Below are 21,000 nucleotides of genomic sequence, written 5' to 3'. Positions count from 1 at the left end.
TTTACCTGTATTGGTATTACTCATTCCTTGATAAACTACTATGTTTCAATGCCCTGTCCTGGGGGTTCACAGACCAAAGGATATTAGCAGGCAGATGTTAGTAGAAGTAGACAGGGACTTTTTACACGTGTTAACTAGAATCATCCTGTTATGGGAAGACAGATAGAAAAATGTCATGGCAAATAATGAGATAAATCCTCACTGGAAATCAGTTCTTTCCAGTCTTCTTAAAAAGAACTCCTCAGGTCAAAGACAAGCTCTATGTAAGAGTGACTTTCAAAAATGAGAAGAAGAACATCACTGACAATGGACTTGGGGAAGAACAAGAGTTTTGAGCTGAATGCCTCATTCTCCTTTCAGTATAGTATCTCGAGTACTGGCCTGGTGCCTGCTAGCATACTTTTGAGCTTGTGCAAGCAGGCTACATGAAAATAAATTAATGTGATCTAGGTACAGCAATATCACCCCGAGGCAATTAGGAATCAGCAGTATTTGTATCTTTCATCCTCCATTCCAGAAGACATGAACACTGGGTGGGTACCAGGGAGTGGTAAACCTTGATTTGCAGTGCCTGTCTTAATAACAAATAACATTAATAACTTAATAACATGGAGCCTTGCAATATTTTCAATTATTTTCAGTTATTTTTTAATTTTCAATTTTGACTGATCTGTTATGCACTGTTCCAAGAAGCATTGCTTCTTCAGTGAGAAGGTCACTTCCATTAATACCTGGCCATACTACGTGTGGTGACTGGAAGACAGAAAGTCATTGGAATGGAAAAGTTCCAGTTTGTAAACACTTCTAGTTAATTATAGATAAAAAAAAAAAAAAAAAGTAAAAAAAAGAAATTTGAAAACAACCCTGAAGAACGGTATATGCATATTCAGCAACTATGCTTCTTTCAAGATTGCACTGGTACATTCAGGAAGTAGCAGTGTATGACTAAGTAGAGGAGACATGCACAGCTCAAAAACATGGGTGGGCTGGTGAGGACAACCAGTTGCTGGCTTCTGTTGGAAATGCAACTCTCTTTCTTCAAGGCCTGACACTAGATTTTTAAACTTGGGCACTAGACATTTGCAAGTGATCCCCAGCTTTTCATTATCACTCTATGGCTAACAGTTTAGTCCTACAGCTATTATAGTTTTTTAGACACGGCCAGTTCTTCTATGGCTGATTTACCTCTGGTTCTTAAATAATCTGAAGAATTTTTTGTTAGAAATTTTTTAGAAGGCTCTTGAGGGGTGAGAACCACATACACTTGAAAGGAGTATTTTACTTATTTGATGATATTTTTATGCTTTATATATTCTGTGCTGATCATCTGTTTTCAGGTATACACAGGGTTTTTTTTAAGAGAATCACTGTAAGCAATGTGTAAGGACAGCATTAACTCGGGTTCAGTCCAGCTTGTTTTTGTTCTTTTCCTTATCCCTTGCAACTGATTCCTGTTTCTCTTTGAAAGGGAGTCAACAGGAAGCATGACACTTTGGGGAAGGATGTGTGACAGCATAAAACTTCCTGGTGAAGCTTCATTCTTTGTACTATCATAGCCATAAGCATCAGTGCCATGAGTATCCTTACCTAGTGATCCTGTGTACCATGGAAGTCTCTTTCTTAATACATGAGCAGTTAGATTAGAAGTACCACATACGCTGCTTTGCATGGATGAAGAAATTTTGCAAGCTTATGCTAAATGTGGTATTAGTTATCTAAAAGAAATATGTATTATGTTAAAGAGTTGGTTTTTTTATTTAATGAAAGACAGAAGAAGAGTGGATTATATCTTTATTTTGATTGTAAAGGAATCATGATAAAACACAAGCCAACAGTTTCCTGTTCTAGCACCACTACAGAGAAAATGCTGAAAATGCTGATTTTTATCCATAAGAAAAAGTGATCAAATATATTTACTGATAGGTGAAGTACTCGAGTCAGAACGAAGTCATGCTTGCTCATGCAATCTCAGGATGCATGTTACAATGACATCATAACGTTTCCACCCATCAAAATCACTTTGTCATTCCTAAAGGTCAGATGACAGAACGGCTCCAGATTTAATTTTATCATCTCAATTGACAAGAAGTCAATTCCCACTTCCAAGTTACTTGGATCCCCCACCTCCTTTATTATTCAGCCTTGCCTCATTGAGCAGGCAGCATCTGGAGAATACATTCTTCATTTTCATAAGTTACAGAGCTGGCAATGGCCAAGTCAGGGCTTCTACATGAACAATGTTTATGAGATATGCGGAGAGCATTTTATTTTCCTAAGAACTTCACCTAAGATACAACAGCCAGTTGATTACAAAGCCCGTGGGAGCCAGAAGTAACTTTGCATTTGTCAGCCTTTGCCCCTGGGCTTGTCAGGCAGTTCTATAAGCCCTGCAGTTCAAAGCATTCTAAGGAATGTTTTCTTGCAACATATTTTGTTTAGTGCAGCCAAGCCTCAAGTGAAGGTTTCTGGCACACTCTATGCAGGGAAAGTTTCAGCACATATAATCGCTTTTAAAAAAACTCGTTAATTACTACATTTACAGACATTTATGCATGACAATGGATGGAGCTTTTCTGTATAGTGCATAAAAAACTACCTGAGTGAGGAATATTGAGTGATGCTTAAAAAATTTGCTGGAAGCAGCATAACAAATCAAGAGAATGACTAGCTTGATTTTTGGGCATCTACTTACAAATCCATTGCACTTACACTTTCAAGAGAAATTTTTTAAGCCTTCCCCCAAAAATATGTGTCTCTACAGAAGCTTCTGCTATGGCAGCCATGGTGTCTGAAAGGATCCTGAGAACATACAGTTCTACTATTTTTAATGATATGATGGGAAACTGTTCCATGTCTGAGAAATAAATGCCTTTTCTATACCTCAGGGGAAGAGTTGTGCAAGCCCAAATCATTTGCCATGCCTAGGCTAGTCTTTAAACTCTTGGTATGAGAAACTGGAGCTCCAGAAAGTCAAGTTCCCATCCCAACTGCATGCCTTATAAGGAACTTCTCTTGCCTGTCACTGTTTACCAATCCTGGCGAGTTGAAGCCAATTTGGCATGCTGCAGGATGGCCTGTGGATGCGTGTTTCCATCTGAACATCAATACATAGGTAAGGCTGATCCATTGATTCTATAAAGTGACAGATCTTTTATTACTCTGTGATTGCACAGTAAATGAGAGCAAATCAGGTAACGTGTAAATCTCAGCCCTATCTGTCTCTCAGCTGGAAACTGAACTAACAAACATTTACAGACCAAATACTGCAAATACATATCTGGGATTCTGGGTTTCTTACATCAACAGTAACTTTTTAATACCAACTTCAGGTTTATGGTGCACATATTTTAAAATAGTTTTTATTTTGGTTTTTCCAGGAGAAGGGTGAAGGAGATGGGCCTGTTCAGCCTTGAAAAGAGATGACTGAAAGGGGACCTCATTAGTGCATATAATTATCTAAAGGGGGAATGCCAAGAGGAGGGAGCCAGGCTCTTCTCAGTGGTGCCAATCACCAGGACACAAGACAAGGGCTAGAAACTGATGCACAGGAAGTTCTACCTGAATATGAGGAAGAACTTCTTTACTGTAGGGGTGACTGAGCACTGGAACAGATTGTCCAGAAAGGTTGTGGAGTCTCTCTCACTGGAGATACTCAAGAACCATCTGGACACAATCCCCTGCAATGTGCTGACCTTGCTTGAGCAGGTTGGACCACATGACCCACTGTGGTCCCTTCCAACTTGACTGATTCTGTGATTGTGAGAGCGCAGCAACTCCCCAGCCACTGTATACTGTTCCTCTGACTTAAAGAAAGGATACGCGCGGCTGCTCTTGTTATAAATATTGTCAACGGCTTAGCCTAAATTAAGAATTAACGAGACCAGAAGGCTCGAATGCTCTATATATAGATTTCTGTAACTCCCCAAATTGGCCTGTGTATTTCTGGCTCCCCAAGGAATGAATGCACGGCGTTGTGCAGGCGCCTGTTGAGGATGAATTTATTCCGCATCGGTCTCGCCGCGGCAGCAGCGGCAGGGGAAGGGGCAGGGTGGGGGCAGGGGCAGGGACAGTGGCAGGGGCAGTGGTCCCCGAGCCGCCCGTGCCGGTGCCGGTGCCCGTGCCGGTGCCCGTGCCGGTGCCGGTGCCGGTGCCGGTGCCGGTGCCCGTGCCCGTGCCCGTGCCCGTACCAGTGCCCGTGCCGGTTCCGCCGGCCCTCGGGCGGCTCGGCCCTCGCGCCGTCCCTCCCGCGGGGGTGAGGCCGGGCCGTGCCGTGCCGTAGCAACCGGGCGGTTTCCGGGCTCACAGCGGCATCGAGCGCGGCCGGGCAGGCGGCGGTGAGGCCGGGGCTGGAGGCAGGTGAGGGCGGCCGGGCGGGCGCCGCCGCGCTGGCGGAGGAGAGGGGGCGGCTCAGGCGGCGGCCCCGGTCCCGCCGCAGGGCAGCGGCAGTCGGGTCCCGGCGCTGGCGCAGGGCGTGCGCTGAGCCGCGGTCCTTCACCCCGGAGGCCCCGGCTTCCCTTCCCCGCCCGTTGCCGTGCAGTGTTTACGGGGACGCGGCCTGTTGCCTCAGGTGGCCGCAGCGCCGTTGAGCGACGTGGCCGGGACTCACCCTGGCCCTTGTCCCGCTCTTCCCCTCTTCCTCAGGCCCTGCTGTGGCTTGACTATGACACCTCTGCCCTGCTTGAAAAGGGACCCCATCAGTGTATAGTTATCTAAAGGGGGGAAGGTGGGGGATGGTGTGTGCCAGGTTCTTCTCAGTGGTGCCAATCACTAGGACAGGAGGCATAGGGCAGATACCGATGCACGGGAAGTTCCACCTGAATAAGAAGAACTTTACTATGGTCGTGACTGAGCACTGGAACAGAATGTCCAGAAAGGTTGCCGAGTCTCCCTCCTTGGAGATATTCAAGAGCATCCTGGACACAATCCTGTGCCTTGTGCTCTAGGGTAACCCTGCTTCAGCAGAAATTGGACCAGATGACCCACTGTGTTTTTTTGCTGACCTGACCTATTCTGTGATGCCATGATTCCATTTCCTCAGTGGGCAGCCACCAGCCTCAGCTCCCTGCACTCCTTTTATCTGGGTTTTGGCACTTCAGGTGGTGTGGGGCAGCTTCTTGGGCTGTAAGGTGTGTGGGCTTTCCCAAGGCATTCCTGCCTGTCAGGAGCAGCCCAGTGGAATGGCCTTAGCAAACATTGCCACCCACACATGTCACACTCCGAGCCAGTGGTGGGTTACGGCTTTAGCAGTTTGTTTGCACTGGCCAGAGCAGAAAGGGTAGAGGTGCCCAGATGAACTCTGGTTCACCTTTTGAAAATAACCTGTTTGGATTCAGATCTTGGGCGGACGGTTACCCCAGCAACCATTGGTTTTGAGCTCACTGTTTTCAAGACTTAAGGTAAAACTCAGTGTTTCCATTGGAAGATGCTTCATCTGCTTTCAACTGCTCCTTTCATACAGACCTAGCATTTCATGTCCAGGTGTTCATAAGGAACTGAGGGTGGTGCCGGAGGCTAAGGCAAGGGAAAATCTGTTGCCATACCTCTGGGCATCTGGAAAATGAGACAGCACCTGGGATTCAATCTCTGATGCATGCTAAAATTTGTCTTAGCTATTACCATGAGAGCACTTTTTCTGTAGAAAGAAAAATGGCACCAGCCTTGTGGCTTGCTGTGTCGTTTCACTATAGGCATTGTCTGCCACAGCTCCCCTGTGGCAAGGGCTTCTTCTTAATGCCCTGATGCCAACGCTAGTCAAGGGTTGTGCTGCAAAACACCTGGCGTGTTAAGGTGCAGGGTCCTGCTTTTTTAAAGTTTTCCCTGCCCTTCACACTGTTCATGTCTTTCTTCATGAGCAGGACAAAGATTGGAATGGTTTGTATGTTTCCATATGGGTATTTAAACCCATATAAGAGGAATAAATAGCGTGTTCCATTCTGCAGTAATGAAAGAGGGTGAAGGCAATGTCTTTGGGTTAAATAGTTTATCCTTTTTTTTCTTTATTGTGGGAAAACCTGCTTAATGACAACGACTAACAGCTGGCCTGCTAGTGATTCATAAGTATCTCTCATTCATTCATCTTACTAAAAGAAAAACCAAAGCATTGATGTCTCAAAGCAATACACTCAGCCACTGTATGCTACCTTGCTTTGTCTAGCATTTTGTCTTCTGTTCCTCTGCTGTGTCTTATTCACACTTGAACTTGTCTATACCAAGTTCACACACATAATTCCTTTTCTTTGTGACTCATCTTGTAGTTTTATAGGCAAAGTTATGAATCTCTGCACAAAATTGCATCTCAGATACTCCCAGGTTTAGTCATAAGTTGAATTATACCAAAGGTAAGGTATACTGCAAAGCAATAATAGAATATTATACAGCTGGCTGACAGTATGCCAAAGCACTGTGCTCATTTTTTCTAGCATATTGGCTCTTTTTAATGATGATTTGGGGTGAAGGAAAGGAAACAATATTACAAATTTCCCAATTTCCCACTTTTGAGCTTGTGGATCCCTGTCAGATCTGACTTCAGCCTTTCTTGAGATGGGGAGTAGCTATCATTTTTATGTTATTTTTTTGCTTGCGGAAAACCATGACCTCATCATTCTTCACTTTATTATTGGCTGGGTATGTGGAACTGGTCTCCAGTTCATATTGACCTGTACATGGCAATATTTTAATTTTTTAAAACAATGATTCCTCAAGGTTTAAGAATAAAGCAAAGAGGAGCTTCCAGTCAAGAGATCTGTCATGACTGCTAATCCATCTAAGAGACTTGCCTGGAGTGACTGTGAGTATTTAATCACTATTTTTGCATAGATTCCATGTTCTCCTAGAAAACTTCCAATTTCCTTTGGAACACTGGTGTGCATGCTGGCTGTATACAAGCCATTCTGAAGCTGTGCCACACTTACCTGGGTTGTGTATGGGGTGCTGTGCTGGCCATTATGTATTTTTGGGGAAAGAATCTGGGAATGACTGTTCAAGTGACTATAAACAATGCCTGACTGTATTCAAAGCTCGAGCAGCTGCAAACCTACACCTGCCTCTCTCTAGAGTTAACATCTGTCATTGCTGCTTCTGCACAGAGCAAAGGAGGGCTGGTAAAATGCCAGCCTCTACAGTCATGCCAGCCCATCGTCCTGCTGGTAGGACTGGTGGCTGTGAAAGAACTCGTGCCAGTCCACACTTTATAGAAGCCCTCTGTCACTGAAAGATGATTTCTGAAGATAAGAGTCTCATTTCCTTTATGTAGTGGTAAATGTGGAACTGTCTATCTAATGAACCTTTGGAACTGGGTTGGTTGTTACAATACTTGAATTTAGCAGGGAGTTCTGATATATTCCATATTAGGCTGAAGGTTATTTTGGAGGCATTAGAGACAGAAGTACCTTTCTTTGTATTTTGGGCCGGTTTGATATATGTAGTACATTTACAGGCAGTTTACAGTATATGGGCAATGAAGGACTGGGACACAGCAGAGGATGTTGGTACTGGGGAAATGTAAAGGGATTTCCAAAGTCCACAGAAGGTAAACTTAGATACAGCAAGGGTATTTAATCAACTAAAGCCAGCTTAGCTCATGCAGAGTATTTTGGGAATGAATAGGAAATACCAAAGTCCTCCTAGAACCTCTAGGCTGAAGAACAGAGGCATTATTGTTTGTCATTGCTTCCATTTCTGCCTCAGCACTCTGGGTCTGAGCTGCTGCTGCTGCCAAATGCAAGTAGAGCTAGCCTAACAAACCATACTGCTGTGCTCAGGTGTGCTCCATGTCCTGTAGAAGTTAAAAGGAACCGGGACCTTCAGGCATGCATGCACATGACCCATCACAGCCCAGAGCAGGAAACTGACAGAACAATCATTTAAACTTGAGGCAAATGATGTGACCTGAGGGAATGTCACCAGCCTTGCAATAAAGTCAGGTTCTTCTGGGGACAATACTATTGCTTATGGGAGTTCAACATAAAATTTTTAGGAAATACTTGTTTATTGCATAATGCTTCTAATGTGTATGTAGTGATGGTCTGACAATCTTTGAATGCCTATTGTGTGTTCTGATTTCCAAGACTTAGGAGAGATGTCTTAGGAGTTGGAAGAAGTGCCATTTGGCAAACTGGACTTATATTTCAGGGCTTGAATTTCAACATACAAGAGACATTTACTTTAATAAATTGAAAGTGAAGGTATGTGGATGAATAGATCTAACAGCGAGTGGATGTGTAGGACTGAGAGCAGCTTTCCAGATTAAGGACATTATTCAGTATAAAAAAAAAAAAAAAAAAAAAGAGGTGAGCTATACATATATACATGACCATGGAATACAGGTAAAGAAAGGAGAAAATAATCTCATTTGGTTTTGAAATTGTTTGGTTAAAATATAAATGTAGTGTTTCCCTCATATTTCTTTACAGCAGATGGTTTTGATTCAAAGCACAGACAAGATACTGAAGATTCCCACAAGGTCCACAAGAAGAAATCCAAAGAGAAGAAAAGGAGACTGGCAGTTGGTCAGTGGAGAACAGACGTACAGTCCCTTGTTTCTTCTTCTAAATGGCTTCAGTGTTATGGTCTCAAAAGAAACAAATTGTCTCTGTCCCAGATTTTGTCCCAGATTGGATTCCAGCACAGGAAAGGTATAAGACAAATCAATAACAGGATTATAAATCCCCCAACTTTTGATAGTCTGGAGAACCACACTCATTCTGCATGCCAGGTGTATACAGTGGAGATTTTCACATTGTCTCTTATGATAATGGCAGAATTGGAAGTTGTGTCCACAGTTGCTGACATTGCCACTTCAAAGAACTGAGAAATTCTTCCTTTTGATATGAGAAGGACTTAGGGTCTGAGAATGGCTTTCCTTACTCAACTGTAGTGTTTCTTTACCCTAGGCTGCAGATCTCATCCTCACCAATATAGCTGTAGCTTGGAAATAACTGGTGCTGCTGAGACTGTTAATCTTTTTCTTGCAAATAACACATGATAAGATCTCTGTCTCCTTTCAGATGGCAGACATAATGTATGCAATGCCATAATCTGTGGTCTACTATTGATCATCAGGGTTAGAAAATGTGCTTAGGAATAGGATATTATTTCTGGGTATCCAGCCTTAAGGAAAAAAGTTAAATTTAATTAAAATTCAGTCTGCTTTTCATGCAAAGTTAGACTATAGAAAAATGTTCTTTTGCAGTTATCTGACAGCTGGAGGGAAAGAGTTTGCTAATAATTATTAACCACTGCCATAATGGTGCTTTGCAGAGCATGGTAATATATTCTTTTCTTTGAACAGCTTGCTGCCTAAGAAGTTGGAATTGTAATGTATTGCCATAGTTCTAGGTTGCATAATTTAAGGTTTTGGCTGGCTTGTATCCATGAGGCATTCAAAGATCGCCAGTGCAGTTCCTGATATCATGTATTCTGCAGATGAAGAGGAAGCTGTTAAGCAGGGTTAAAATTGTTACAGTGTTAGGAGCAGAATGTACTAGCTTGACAGGGCAGCATGGTGTACAGATAACTGCTTTATGATGCTAACTATTCCCACCCCTAATGTTTTCCTATCAGTGGAGATTCTGGAGAAGATTTCTAGCTACTGAAAAGTGCAGAGTGCAGCCTTTTCCTTAGATGCACTGACTTCTGCACCCATTAAGTTGTGTAAGAGAACAGCATTATCTGTACCAGATTTTGTATTTGGTTTGACAGACAAATATTTGCAAGTCCTGTTGTGAGATTGCCCAAATCTCACAATAATTAAAATCCTGTGAAGCTTTTTGGCCTATAAGTAATTAGATGTGGGTTTTTTCCTCACTTCTGACTAAACTGGGAGGAAGCAGCAAAAACACGGCTGTTTTATGGGAGGAAGATGAACCAGGAGCCAAAAGGGACTGCAGCCCAGGCAGTGCCCTCACTGAACAGGATACAGTCCTGCAGGAGGGCGAGGTAATTAACCATGTCTAGGGTCCAGCCAGGGAATGCAGCCAAGGACAACAGGAGGTGCAGCCAGAGGTTGAAAGCCTCAGGCCCCCATCACAGATATAACCAGAAAATAAAACAAAAACAGAATTAGAATTTCTCTCAAGTTTCTTAATGTCAAGAGCTCAGTACTGATGCATGTGCCTCACACATGGATGGCATACACATCAGCTTTAAAAATACCTGTTTGAAGTAGTCCTGAAGATTAGCAACTTGATATTTTGTAAATTTTACTGTAGATTATGTGACCACCTTGGGGAAACCTGTGGCTTCTCGATATGCAGATGGTCTGTTTCCTCAATACAAGAGAGCACAGGATGGCAGCGTGTATAATGTAAGTGTGGCTGACTTGTGATACCTTCCCTATGCACTTAGAAGTTATCACTGTACTAGAATGATGAGACTGAAATGCTTTCCTGTGACAAAAAATACATTTATTCTTTGTGAGATCTTTATATTTTGATAATTTTTTTCTTCTGTTTTGTCAAACAGAATTGTTAGTGATAATTATCAGTGGTAGAAAAGTTAGATATCTTTTTCCCTTTCTAAATCTTAGTCTCTTGCCTTGGTGCAGCATTACAGTAAATCTTCTCCAGACATGATTGCAGTTTCTAAGCAACATCTACCCTGTCTTGAAAGAGGGAACCCTTAGAGAGAAGATGCTCAGAACCAGTTTAAAAAAAAAATTGTAATCAATAAAACAAATGGGGATGCTGAAATAAGGAGACATAATGTGCTGTCATTGCCAATGCAAAGCAGTGCTTTGCTTGGTGCCAGCAGGTCACAAAAGCCTCAGCCTATTCTACAGTGGCAGCTAGCTGGATCTCTGCCCAGGCTCATGTTCTAAGGAATGTCTTAGCAACAGCTGCTGGCAACCCCATTGTTAAGAGGATGGATTCTGATTGAAGAGATGTGCATGTGAGTGTGGAAGGGAGAGAGTTAATTTATAAAAGATTTTACAAAAGCAAATGGCTTGTCATTTTTTCTGATGACTAGAATCACTTCTGATGGCATCACTTCTGATGCTTAAAAATGGGTAAAGAACCATTTCAGGGAGCCTTTCCCCCTCGTTTTATTCCCATTAATTCAGTATGAAACATCTACATAATGTCTTTTAATCTTAGGACATGTTGTGAGCAGCAGGAAAGGCATTTTTGCTGCTATATAAAATCTGGTCAGATCTCTGTTAGGATATTGAGTACAATATTGCATAGAATTACTACAGGCTTAGAGGAAGCCATTCAAACCAGAGTAGGTACTGAGAAGAGCTGGTAGGATGAACTGCAGTGGAGTGATGATCTTATAAGAGGGCTTGGTTGATGCTGAAATGTAAGCCTGAAAGAAGACAGAAGAAGGGTAGTATTATTGCCTTTGAATGCTACAGAAAGGCAAATTACAGGGATAGAGAGAAGCTGTAGTTTTCTCTGCTAAAAGTCATAATAGCCCAAAAATAAATGGGTATGAATGAATGAAATTAGGCTGGACAGTCAGAGGTTTCCTGGCCCTCAGAGAAATGGAAATCTGCACTTGCTTACTACATGTGAGGGAGTATTCTAAGAAAACTGCTTTATTTTAAGTTGGGTCGATGTAATGCAATAAACTTCTTTGTATGAATTTGACTGTCATAGGAGGAAACTGGATTTCTAAGGGCTCCTTCCCAGGCTGACATTCCTTTGGCAGACTGCCTGAGACTCTGTATCTGGGAGGCACATTACAGGGCCCAAGCTGATATTAAAGAACACAGAAAAATACAAATGAGAGGGAGAAGTGTGCAGACTGACACACAAAATATCTTCTCCCTGAGAAATGTTCTTGTTTAAAAGCATTTGTATTTCCAAGGTTTTGCACTTAGTCCTGGAAAGGAAATTAGGGGTAGAAGGCAACAACTAAATCAGCTCACTTGGTCCACAGATAATTGGGGAAATCTGTGGTGCATTTTTAGACCCACAGGCCATGGTGAATGTGTATACACTTATTCATAGGGAGGATGTGCTGGTTTTAATTTTAGTATTGAATCTAGACTTGACTTTACTGAAAAGATACGGGGGGGGGGGGTGGGGTTTAGTTGTTGATTGCAGGTATCTGAACTAAATTTGCCTAAGCACCTACCAGCAAATAGTTAATCTGTAATGCTGGGCATTGTTAGTTGAATAATAATACAAGAAACATTTAACGTTTTCCTTTCAAATGCTAAAGACAAGATGGAGATTGAAGTGCCCTAGAACCAAACCATATGCCGCCTTGTATTGCTGTAAAATTTTTTTTAAAAAATCAGAGTTCTAGTCTGAGAAGGTACAAAGTTTTTGTGTCCTTGTTTGTTCACCCATCTGCTCTGCAGCCCTTTCTACATCCTAGCCTGTGTTCAGCTCATTCTAATTGCTCCAGTTTTGAGACAGACAAGTCAGACAACCCACTGGCACTGTCCCATGCTCACATAAAAAGATTATGAAAAGCAATTAGGACAAAATGCAGTGCCTTTTCTTTATAGCTTAGATGCATTTGTCAAGTATTTTCTCTTGAAATAGTGGAGGGAAAATGGGTTGTTTTCACTGCTACCTTAGCTGGCATAACTGACACTTACAAACTAGCTATGCAGCTGTGCTAAGCTTGGGGCTGCATTTGAATTTTTGTTTTGATGTTCAATTTCCTTCTCTCCCTTATTTGAATAAAGCTGACAGCAAAAAAAGAACTGATTCTTCATTTTGTGGATTGTCTAATTGGAGCTATTGAGCTATATAAGCAGCGAATGGAATGGTTAACCAGTGAGAGCCGGCAGATATTTGGAGTGATTCAAGAACAGTGCATTGTCATTGTGTTGGATTTTGGCACTGCAGCTCCAACTGAATTTGATCTGTGTCGGGATGCACTTTCTATGGTGCTTGTGGAACAGGTGATACAAATTTCCAGATTCAACCTCATTCGGTAAGCAGAATCAGAATCATAGAATAGTTTGGGTTGGAAGGCACTTTCAAAGGTGATTTCATCCAACACCCCTGCAAATGGGCAGGGATGCCTTCCACTACACCAAGTTGCTCAAAGCCACATCCAGCCTGACCTTGAATGTTTCCAAGGATGAGGCATCTCCCACCTCTCGGGGCAACCTGTTCATGTGTTTCAGTGCCTCATTGTAAAAAAATTTGTCTAGTCTGAATATAGGTTCTTTTGGTTTAAAACCATCACTCCTTGTCATATTGCTACAGGTCCTGCTAAATAGACTCTCCCCATTTTTCTTCTAAGTCTCTTCAAGTACTGAAAGGCCACTATCAGGTCTCCCCAGGCTGGACAGAAAAGTCCATGTTGGCCCATTGCTGGAGAATAAAAAGGAGTTGCATGTTGTACATGTTTGGATAAGGTGCTTTCTGTACTGGAAATTGTCGTGGTTCATGTCATGCTAATATCTGTAGATTTCCCACATGGATTCCCACACAGATTTCCCACATAATTTTTCTGGCAATATAGCCATGCTGATTTTGCCACTTCTGTGTAACAGAAAGCCACTGTTACCCTGAAGAGCAAGTAAAGGGTAACAGAACACAAATACTGACACATCTACAAATTCAGAAGGATTTGCAACAGCAGTAATGCCCTTCAGATGTTGCAGTATTAGTAAAACAGTGAAGTTCTATCTGACTACCTATTGCATTCTTGTGTCTTTAAACATTACAGGTTTCTGCCTTGCAGCTAAATGTGCACTCCCCCAAGTGCCATAGGCACAGGCATAGCCATTTGTATTTCTGTAGATTTCCATGGTCACGGAAATCAGTAGCAGCACTAGGAAACAATAGTAGATTTCCATAACAAAAGAAGATTTCCAAGCGTTTGTTCCCTAAGAGGAATAAATTAATTTGCATTAAATTAGAAGAATAGAAGCAGCTATTCAAATTTCACCTAGCTGCAAAAATTCTCCTACATGCATGAGAGTTTGAATGCATAAACTTGGGTTTGGATAGATGAGTGGAAAAAAATGATGCACAAATTAGGTAATACAATTTTAAAATTGGCTCCACAGTGTTAACTTGCAATTACATGGTGATCCTTCATGTTGTTTTACCCAGGCATTGTCTTATAGATTTGATTTAGATGTTCTATCTTAATTCTCTAGATTGTGATACCCCTGAGATTTGGAAAGGAGAATAATAAAATCACAGAATGTTTTGGGTTGAAAGGGACACTATAGACCATCTAGTTCCAACCTCCTGCCATGGGCAGGGACATCTTCCACTAGACCAGGTTTCTCAAAGCCCCATCCAGCCTGGCTTTGAACACTTCAAGGGATGGGGAATTCACAGTTTCTTAGGGCAACCTGTTGCAAAAGTAGATATTTTCCAAAGAAGATACTTTCCAAAGCAGATAGCTTCCGTAGTTTTTGAGAACAGAGAACTTTTTTCTTTAAAAATGAACTGCAAAGCCAAGTCAAGATTGAAACAATAATTATGTTCATCAATGTGTTTGTTTTTGCAGGAGGGAAACAAAAGACAATATAGCATATAAATTACTACTTTAAAAGAATTTTGGGAAAAATATTTGTCTTTTAGATTTGCAGGAAACTCTTCAAAATAGTTCTTGATGGAATGTCACAGATACTGGAACCAGTTGGTTTTATAGTTCCTTTCTGCCTTTTTATATACATGTGCACAGGCAAAAGTGCTGATTGGCTTTGTACTTATGTTCTTCCATTAAGACTACTGCCGTTTATCAATTGAAATAACCAAAAAGCCTAGCATCACAGATTTTATTTTTGATGGCTAGCTAAAGATCAGCTGTACTACAAAAAAAAGTGTCAGTTAGACTGCTCTGACACCAAGATCATGGAGCAAGTTGTGGAACAAGACCTGATTGAGTTTTTATAAGAAGAGTTATGAATCAGGAACTCTTTTTAAAAATATTTTCTCTCTCATGATCTTACTTTGAAAACAGTTGTCTCAAAAAAAAACTTTATAAAATTACAGTAAATGGTTTAATTTTTTCTCTGCTTCCTTTATTGCAAGTTTAGATTTAGTATCTGTGGTATAATGTAATTCTTATTTAAGAATATAAAAGAATTGTAACAATAGCATAGCTCCAGTCTCTTGTTCTGCCAGCATGATTCTCCCTATTTCTGATTTATAGTTAATCTCATTTTCAGGGCTGCTCAGGATCTTATGAAGTGGCAACAGAAATGTACTCGTGTGTCTGCGCATACTGTAAAGTCTGCAGTTACGTGGCTCTGGAAGCTGGACCATATGACAGCTGTCAGCCACACCAGCTCTGCTGAGGCTCTGCTGGAAGCCATGGGTGATGAAGCGGTAAGCTCATACATCTTTTCAGAAGCCCAAGTAAATCCAAGAGTGTTCACTGCTAGGCTGGCTGCTGTGATTTGCCCTGATCAATGTTGCAAAGATAAATATTCATGACTGAATTTGGAAAGGATTTTTTCCCCTTCAAGTGTAGCTGCATACTATGCTTAATTATTGTCTTTTTATGTAAATGTACTGTATTTTGAATGCAGAAATTTGTTTATTTTCTTTTCTAGAGTACTCAGAATAAATAATATTCAGTCATTAGGGGAAAGAGAAAACATCTTCCCTTACACTTTCTTTGTCATATAAGTTTTTCAGGGCTTCAGGTTTATGAGAAAATAGCAACATTATTGAGGGCAGAGAAACAATTTTTATTTTGTTATGTATCCAACTTTCTTATGAAAAGTTATATTTAAAATTCAAAATAGTGAGTACGAAGATTTATGGCAGTTTTAGCTTATGATAGGGCTACGCAAATCCTTTTTCATCAGCCAGGTGTAAGCTAGACTTTCTGCCAGGACAGAGACAAAGCATGCACAGTTATTCCTGCAGTTAGATGCTGTTCATTTTTAAAAGTACTCTATTGCTTTATTCATTAAAATAGAGTCACAAGAAATGAAACATATATGCCATCACTTGAGCTAGTAACTTAAAACTTTTGTTTTTCTAGAGATATTTTATGACATTTATTTACAATCTGTATTCTTTCAGTTCTCTAACACCTGAATTTAATGGAAAATTTGGCCTACTGTCTGTGGGGTAGAGTCATTGGTTTTCACTGCTATTAACATTCATCCCTGTGCACAGATTCAATCCTAACTCATGTAAATCTCTTTCTGGAACATTGTTTGAGGGAGAAGATAAATTTTGCTTGAGTTACCTTTTGGTTCCCTACGCTTCTGGATTCCCATCTAGATAAGCCTTGATGTATGGAAACTAATATTAAAAATGAGCTAAGGAGCAAATTGTCCACCAGTGAAATTTTTTAAATGACCCCTTCATAATTTTATTATTCATAATTAGAATTTTCAATTTGCAGTATTAAGACTTATTTCCTGATGAGTAACTAAAGAATTGTACTTAGATTTTGGTATTGTCTGGATGAAAAAAGTCTTGTTGGACATGGTGGGTCTCTGAATAAACAGAAATTTAAATCTGTCAGACAATAAAACTTGTATTATTATTTTTTAAGATATTGGTGGGCCAATAGGCAATCTAGGGGAGTCAACTGTGGCAGGTGCTCAACATAAAACAAACTTCAATTGCACCTAAACAGAGTCATTATCATTCATAACTGACAGTTCACTTAAGAGGCATGTTCACTGTAGTGCAGATGGGGTTTCTCCATTCAGTCCTAGAGAAAACTTGCTTACTTATTGAGCAACCATGAATATGTCATTCCCAAGAACTGGCTTCGTCCACAGAAGTTGCTCCAAAACAACAGGTTTTTTTGTTGTTTTTGTTTGGTGGGTTTTTTTGGTGATTTTTTTTGGTGTTTTTTTTTTTTTTTTTCCCTAGACATGGCTCTTCTTGTCATTCCTTCAGCTGGTCTTTTCTTCCCATATGTGGTGATTCCTTTGATTTTCTTTCCTTATGGCCTGTAAATCCCAAGCTCAAGATTGGTGTGTTTTAATGTTGCAATCCTTTGAGCTCTACCTGCCACAAATGCATCCACAGTGTCTAGCCTCCTGTTCTGTACAGGTGCCACTCCATGAAGTGTGGATCACTTATCCAAAACACCTCCCCACCAAGATCAAGACTGAGAAGAATGTTCATGCTGTTCTCCTTTCTGTCCTTATATGAAGTTTGTTTGCTTGTTTAAATGTATAAATTACACTTTTCAAAATACGAAGGACTCACTTGAAAGGTTTTAACCTTTCCCCACTAGCCTATGAGGAACATTTCCTTTGTGGTACGTCATTGCTGGGATTGTAGTTAAATAGAGTAAATTATCTGTGGTACATAATTTTTTAAAATTTTCTTGTGGGGGTTTGGTTCTGTTTCAGCTATGCCCAATAAATGTCAGCATTTTGAAAGTTGCAGAGGCAGGCAGTGAATCCCTTGAAAAAAGTGTGAAAATTTCTATTCTTGTTGAATATCAAATTTATGAATTAATTGCAGTCTTAGAGGGGAGGGAGAGAAGATGTGAATCTGAAGGAAGACAGGGAAAAATGGTTGTGCAAGTATGCACGCATACCTCTGGGCCAGGAGCCTCTTCAACAAAAGCAGTAGGAACATGGTGTTGTCCAAGGACTGGGTCTCATCTGGGAGACCTGTGTGCAGGCTCAGATAGCTTTTTAGCTGGAGAAGGCAGACAGGAAACTTTGTAAAACTGAACTAAAACACAGAAAGGTGCAAGAGTTCATTTTTTCTTTCTGTATACCTTTTTCTAAAGCTAATAAGTATTTTGTTAATCTTGTATAATAAAATCCATTCATTATCTCTTTACCTTTAGTATTTGTCTAGAATTATCAGTGATGCTAGGACACCTGGTCCTGCTTGTTCCCAAATAAGTGAAGTCTGTAACTATGGCCCCTGCCTTCCACATGGAGCATCTCACTCCTCTGCAAGATCCAAGAGAAGTTCAAGATGGCAAGGTCCTGCTTTGTTAGTTTGCCTGATCCAGGCTGAAACTGGGTTGCTGCTTGGGAGAGACATCTTCCAGTGTTGAGGAAGGTACCAAAAGGTCCATGAGGGAGGATGCTTGAAATGCAGAAATTATTCAGGGAGCTGGAATACAAATCAGTATCCAAGGCAATAGTGGAAATGTATGAGCACGCTTGTAGGTGATACTGAATTTGCTTTACTACTGTAGGTGATACTGAATTTGCTTTACTACTGTAGGTGATATTGAATTTGCATACGGCGTTACTTTACTACATAAAATTATGTGAGTGCAGAGACATTTCTTCAGTGCCATCCCAGACTCAAATAGTTCTCTGTTGTGGCGCGCATCCCGGGATTTATAGCATATAGAATATTCATATTAATATTAATAGAATCATAGTGTCAAAGAATGGTTTGGGTTGGAAGGGACCTTAAACACTGCTTAATTCCAACATCACTGTCATGGGCATGGATACCTTTTACTAGATCAGGTAGCTCAAAGCCACATTTAATCTGGTCTTGAACACTTCCTGGGATAGGGCATTCCTAATATCTCTGGACAATTGTTCCTGGTGCCTTACACCTTCATAGTGAAGAATTTCTTCCTTGCATCTAATCTAAATCTACCATCCTTCAGTTTAAGGCCATTCTCCCTTGTCCTTGTGAAAAGTCCCTCTCCAGCTTTCATGCAGGCCCCTTCAGGTCCTGGAAGGTGCTATAAGTTCTACCCGGACCTTTTCTTCTCTGGCTGAACAGCCCCAACTATCTCAGTCTGTCTTCATAGGAAAGGCACTCCAGCCTTGTGATTGTCTTTGTGGCTCTCCTCTGGACTTGCTCCAGCAAATACATGCCTTCTTATGTTGGGGGTCCCAGAGCTGGACACAATGCTCCAGGAAAGGTTTCATGGGTGTGGAGTAGAGAGGTAGACACACATTCCTTGCCCTGCTGGCCATGTTGATTTTGATGCAGCTTTGGATACAGTTGGATTTCTGGGATGCAAGCGCATATTGCTGGGTAATGTTGAACTTCTCATCAACCGATACCCCCAAGTCCTCTGTACAGCTACTGTCAATCCATTCTCAACCCAGCCTGTGCTTGAACTTGGGATTGCCCTTACCCAGAAGCAGGACCTTGCACTTGGCCTTGTACTTCATGAGGTTCACTTCATTCCTGTCGCAAGGTCATCCAGGTCCCTCTGGATGGCATCCCTTCCTTCCAGGGCATCAGACACCGTACAGCTTGTGCCAACACAGTGGTGTTGGCAAACGTACTGAAGGTACAGTCAGTCCCACTGCCCTTGTCACCAACAGAGATGTTAAAAAGTGCCAGTCCCCTTACTGACCCCTCAGGAGCACCATGGATGTTCCACTTGGATGTCAAGCTATTCGCTCTGACTCTTGGAAAGCAACATTGAATCAGTTCCTTATCCACAGAGTGTTCCATCCACCAAATCCATGTTTCTTCAATTTAGAGACAAGGGTGTGGGGCAGAACAGTGTAAAATGCTTGATAGAAGTCCAGATAGATAAGAAGGTTACCTAATTGTCAGGCATGGTTTGCCCTTGGTGAAGCCATGTTGGCTTCTTATTTTCCCTGTGCCTTAGCATCATTTTGAGGGTGATCCACTCCATAGTGGGCACAGAGGTGAGTGTATTCAAATGTATTTTTCAGTTAAACAATGTTTTATCAGGTATTTATCAGCTGGTATGTACCATGATATAGAACTGATATACTGCATATATTGTCTTGAAAGTTATCATGGGATATCTGTTTGTTAAATTCATTTTTAATGATGGCGAAAATTCATGAAACATACTCACCTGAGGATCATTACATGGATAGGTGCAGGTAACATAAAATCCCTCATAATGTAATATTTAAGCAATAACTAAAAGACATTTTTTCAGCTTCTCTCGCTTCTTGAAATAACATTTTCAGAATATAAGTGTGTGTGGTGTCATGGTTTGACACTGGCACGATGCTAGTGCTCCTCATGAAAATGCAATTTTTCAACTGAATGCTGTGAAATGCGATCGAGAACAGAGCAAAGCAGGCTCAAGCTTAATAACAAGAAAAAAAAAAACTTTATTAAACTACTACTACTATGCTACTATAAAAGAGGGGGAAAAAAAAGAAGAAAGAAAACACACACAATTCAAAATGAAAACCTTCCAAAGCATTCCTCCTCCCACCACCCAACTCCAACAAACTACAGTGAGACACAATCTGGACCCCAATCAGGTTTCCACCCTCCAGATAATTAACACCCAGTCCACCTGCAGGGAGAGAGGAGTCTCTCTTGTGCCACAGACCCCCCAAGAAACACAGCTGCCACATCCTGTGCTTCCATGTCACCACATGGCACCGCCCGGAGAAAAAAAGTTTGCCAGTGGTGACCCTCTCCTTTCCATGCACAGTGCTCTCACCACCAATGCATGGATGGACAGACTGCTTTTAGGATTTTTCCTTTCAAGGATGCCCTGCCAAGAGGGGAAAAAACAACAGTTCAGTTTTTCATTTTTGGGACCAACAGTCCCCCCCATTTTCCCCTGGGGCCGAGGATCCAAGAACAGAGATCTTCTTCTCTTCTTCCTCTGCGAAGACAGGGGGCACCACCACAAATCTCCTTAACTTTTTTCTGTTCTCTCCACTTCTGTCTTTTCCCAGCTGAAGCAGGTCTCTTTGGCTCACCGGCATCTTCCTAAAATACAGTCTCTCTTGGAGAAAAAGATCAGTTCAATCTGTGGCTACTAAGAAAAAGTCCAGCCAAAAGCCACTCCATCATCTCCTCCCACTTAGAATTTCTCCTTCCAACATCCCAGGTCTCAGGCTGTCTCTTTTCCTCTCTTTTTCAAACCAGGGAGGAGAAAAATTTCACAAAGCTTTCATTTCTCAGGAAGGGTTAAAAGTCCTGACTTCCAGAGATGGCTTGCTGCCCCGGCTCCAGCTCCCACAGCCTGGCTGGGCACTTTGCAGCCCCCCGGCTTTTCTCCTTCCCCGCGGTGAACTGCTGACAAAACCACCGCCGTCTCTTTTTCTCTCTTGGGAGAAAGAGAGACTCTGGGGGGAACGGAGACATCCCAGATTTCTCCACCCTTCCATCTGCAGGGGGCCAGCCCGGTTCCAGCCCCTCCACCCTTGGGCCT

The 21,000-nt window shown here is 41.6% G+C and overlaps 1 protein-coding gene across 1 annotated transcript in view; it reads left to right on the top strand.

Moving 5' to 3' along the window:
* The first annotated feature begins 4,367 nt into the window (after positions 1-4,367).
* Positions 4,368-21,000, top strand: part of VWA3B (von Willebrand factor A domain containing 3B) — a 62,798-nt gene continuing 46,165 nt past the window's right edge. The window contains 5 exon segments of the mRNA XM_072932356.1: positions 4,368-6,787; positions 8,415-8,633; positions 10,209-10,303; positions 12,641-12,891; positions 15,095-15,254. Coding sequence (XP_072788457.1) covers positions 6,748-6,787; positions 8,415-8,633; positions 10,209-10,303; positions 12,641-12,891; positions 15,095-15,254 — 765 coding nt within the window. The 5' untranslated portion in view covers positions 4,368-6,747.

This window comes from Taeniopygia guttata, chromosome 1 (genome assembly GCF_048771995.1).
Source record: "Taeniopygia guttata chromosome 1, bTaeGut7.mat, whole genome shotgun sequence".
Lineage (NCBI taxonomy): Eukaryota > Metazoa > Chordata > Aves > Passeriformes > Estrildidae > Taeniopygia > Taeniopygia guttata.
Note: the sequence above shows the minus strand (reverse complement) of the source record. Positions and strands in the feature narration are given on the sequence as shown.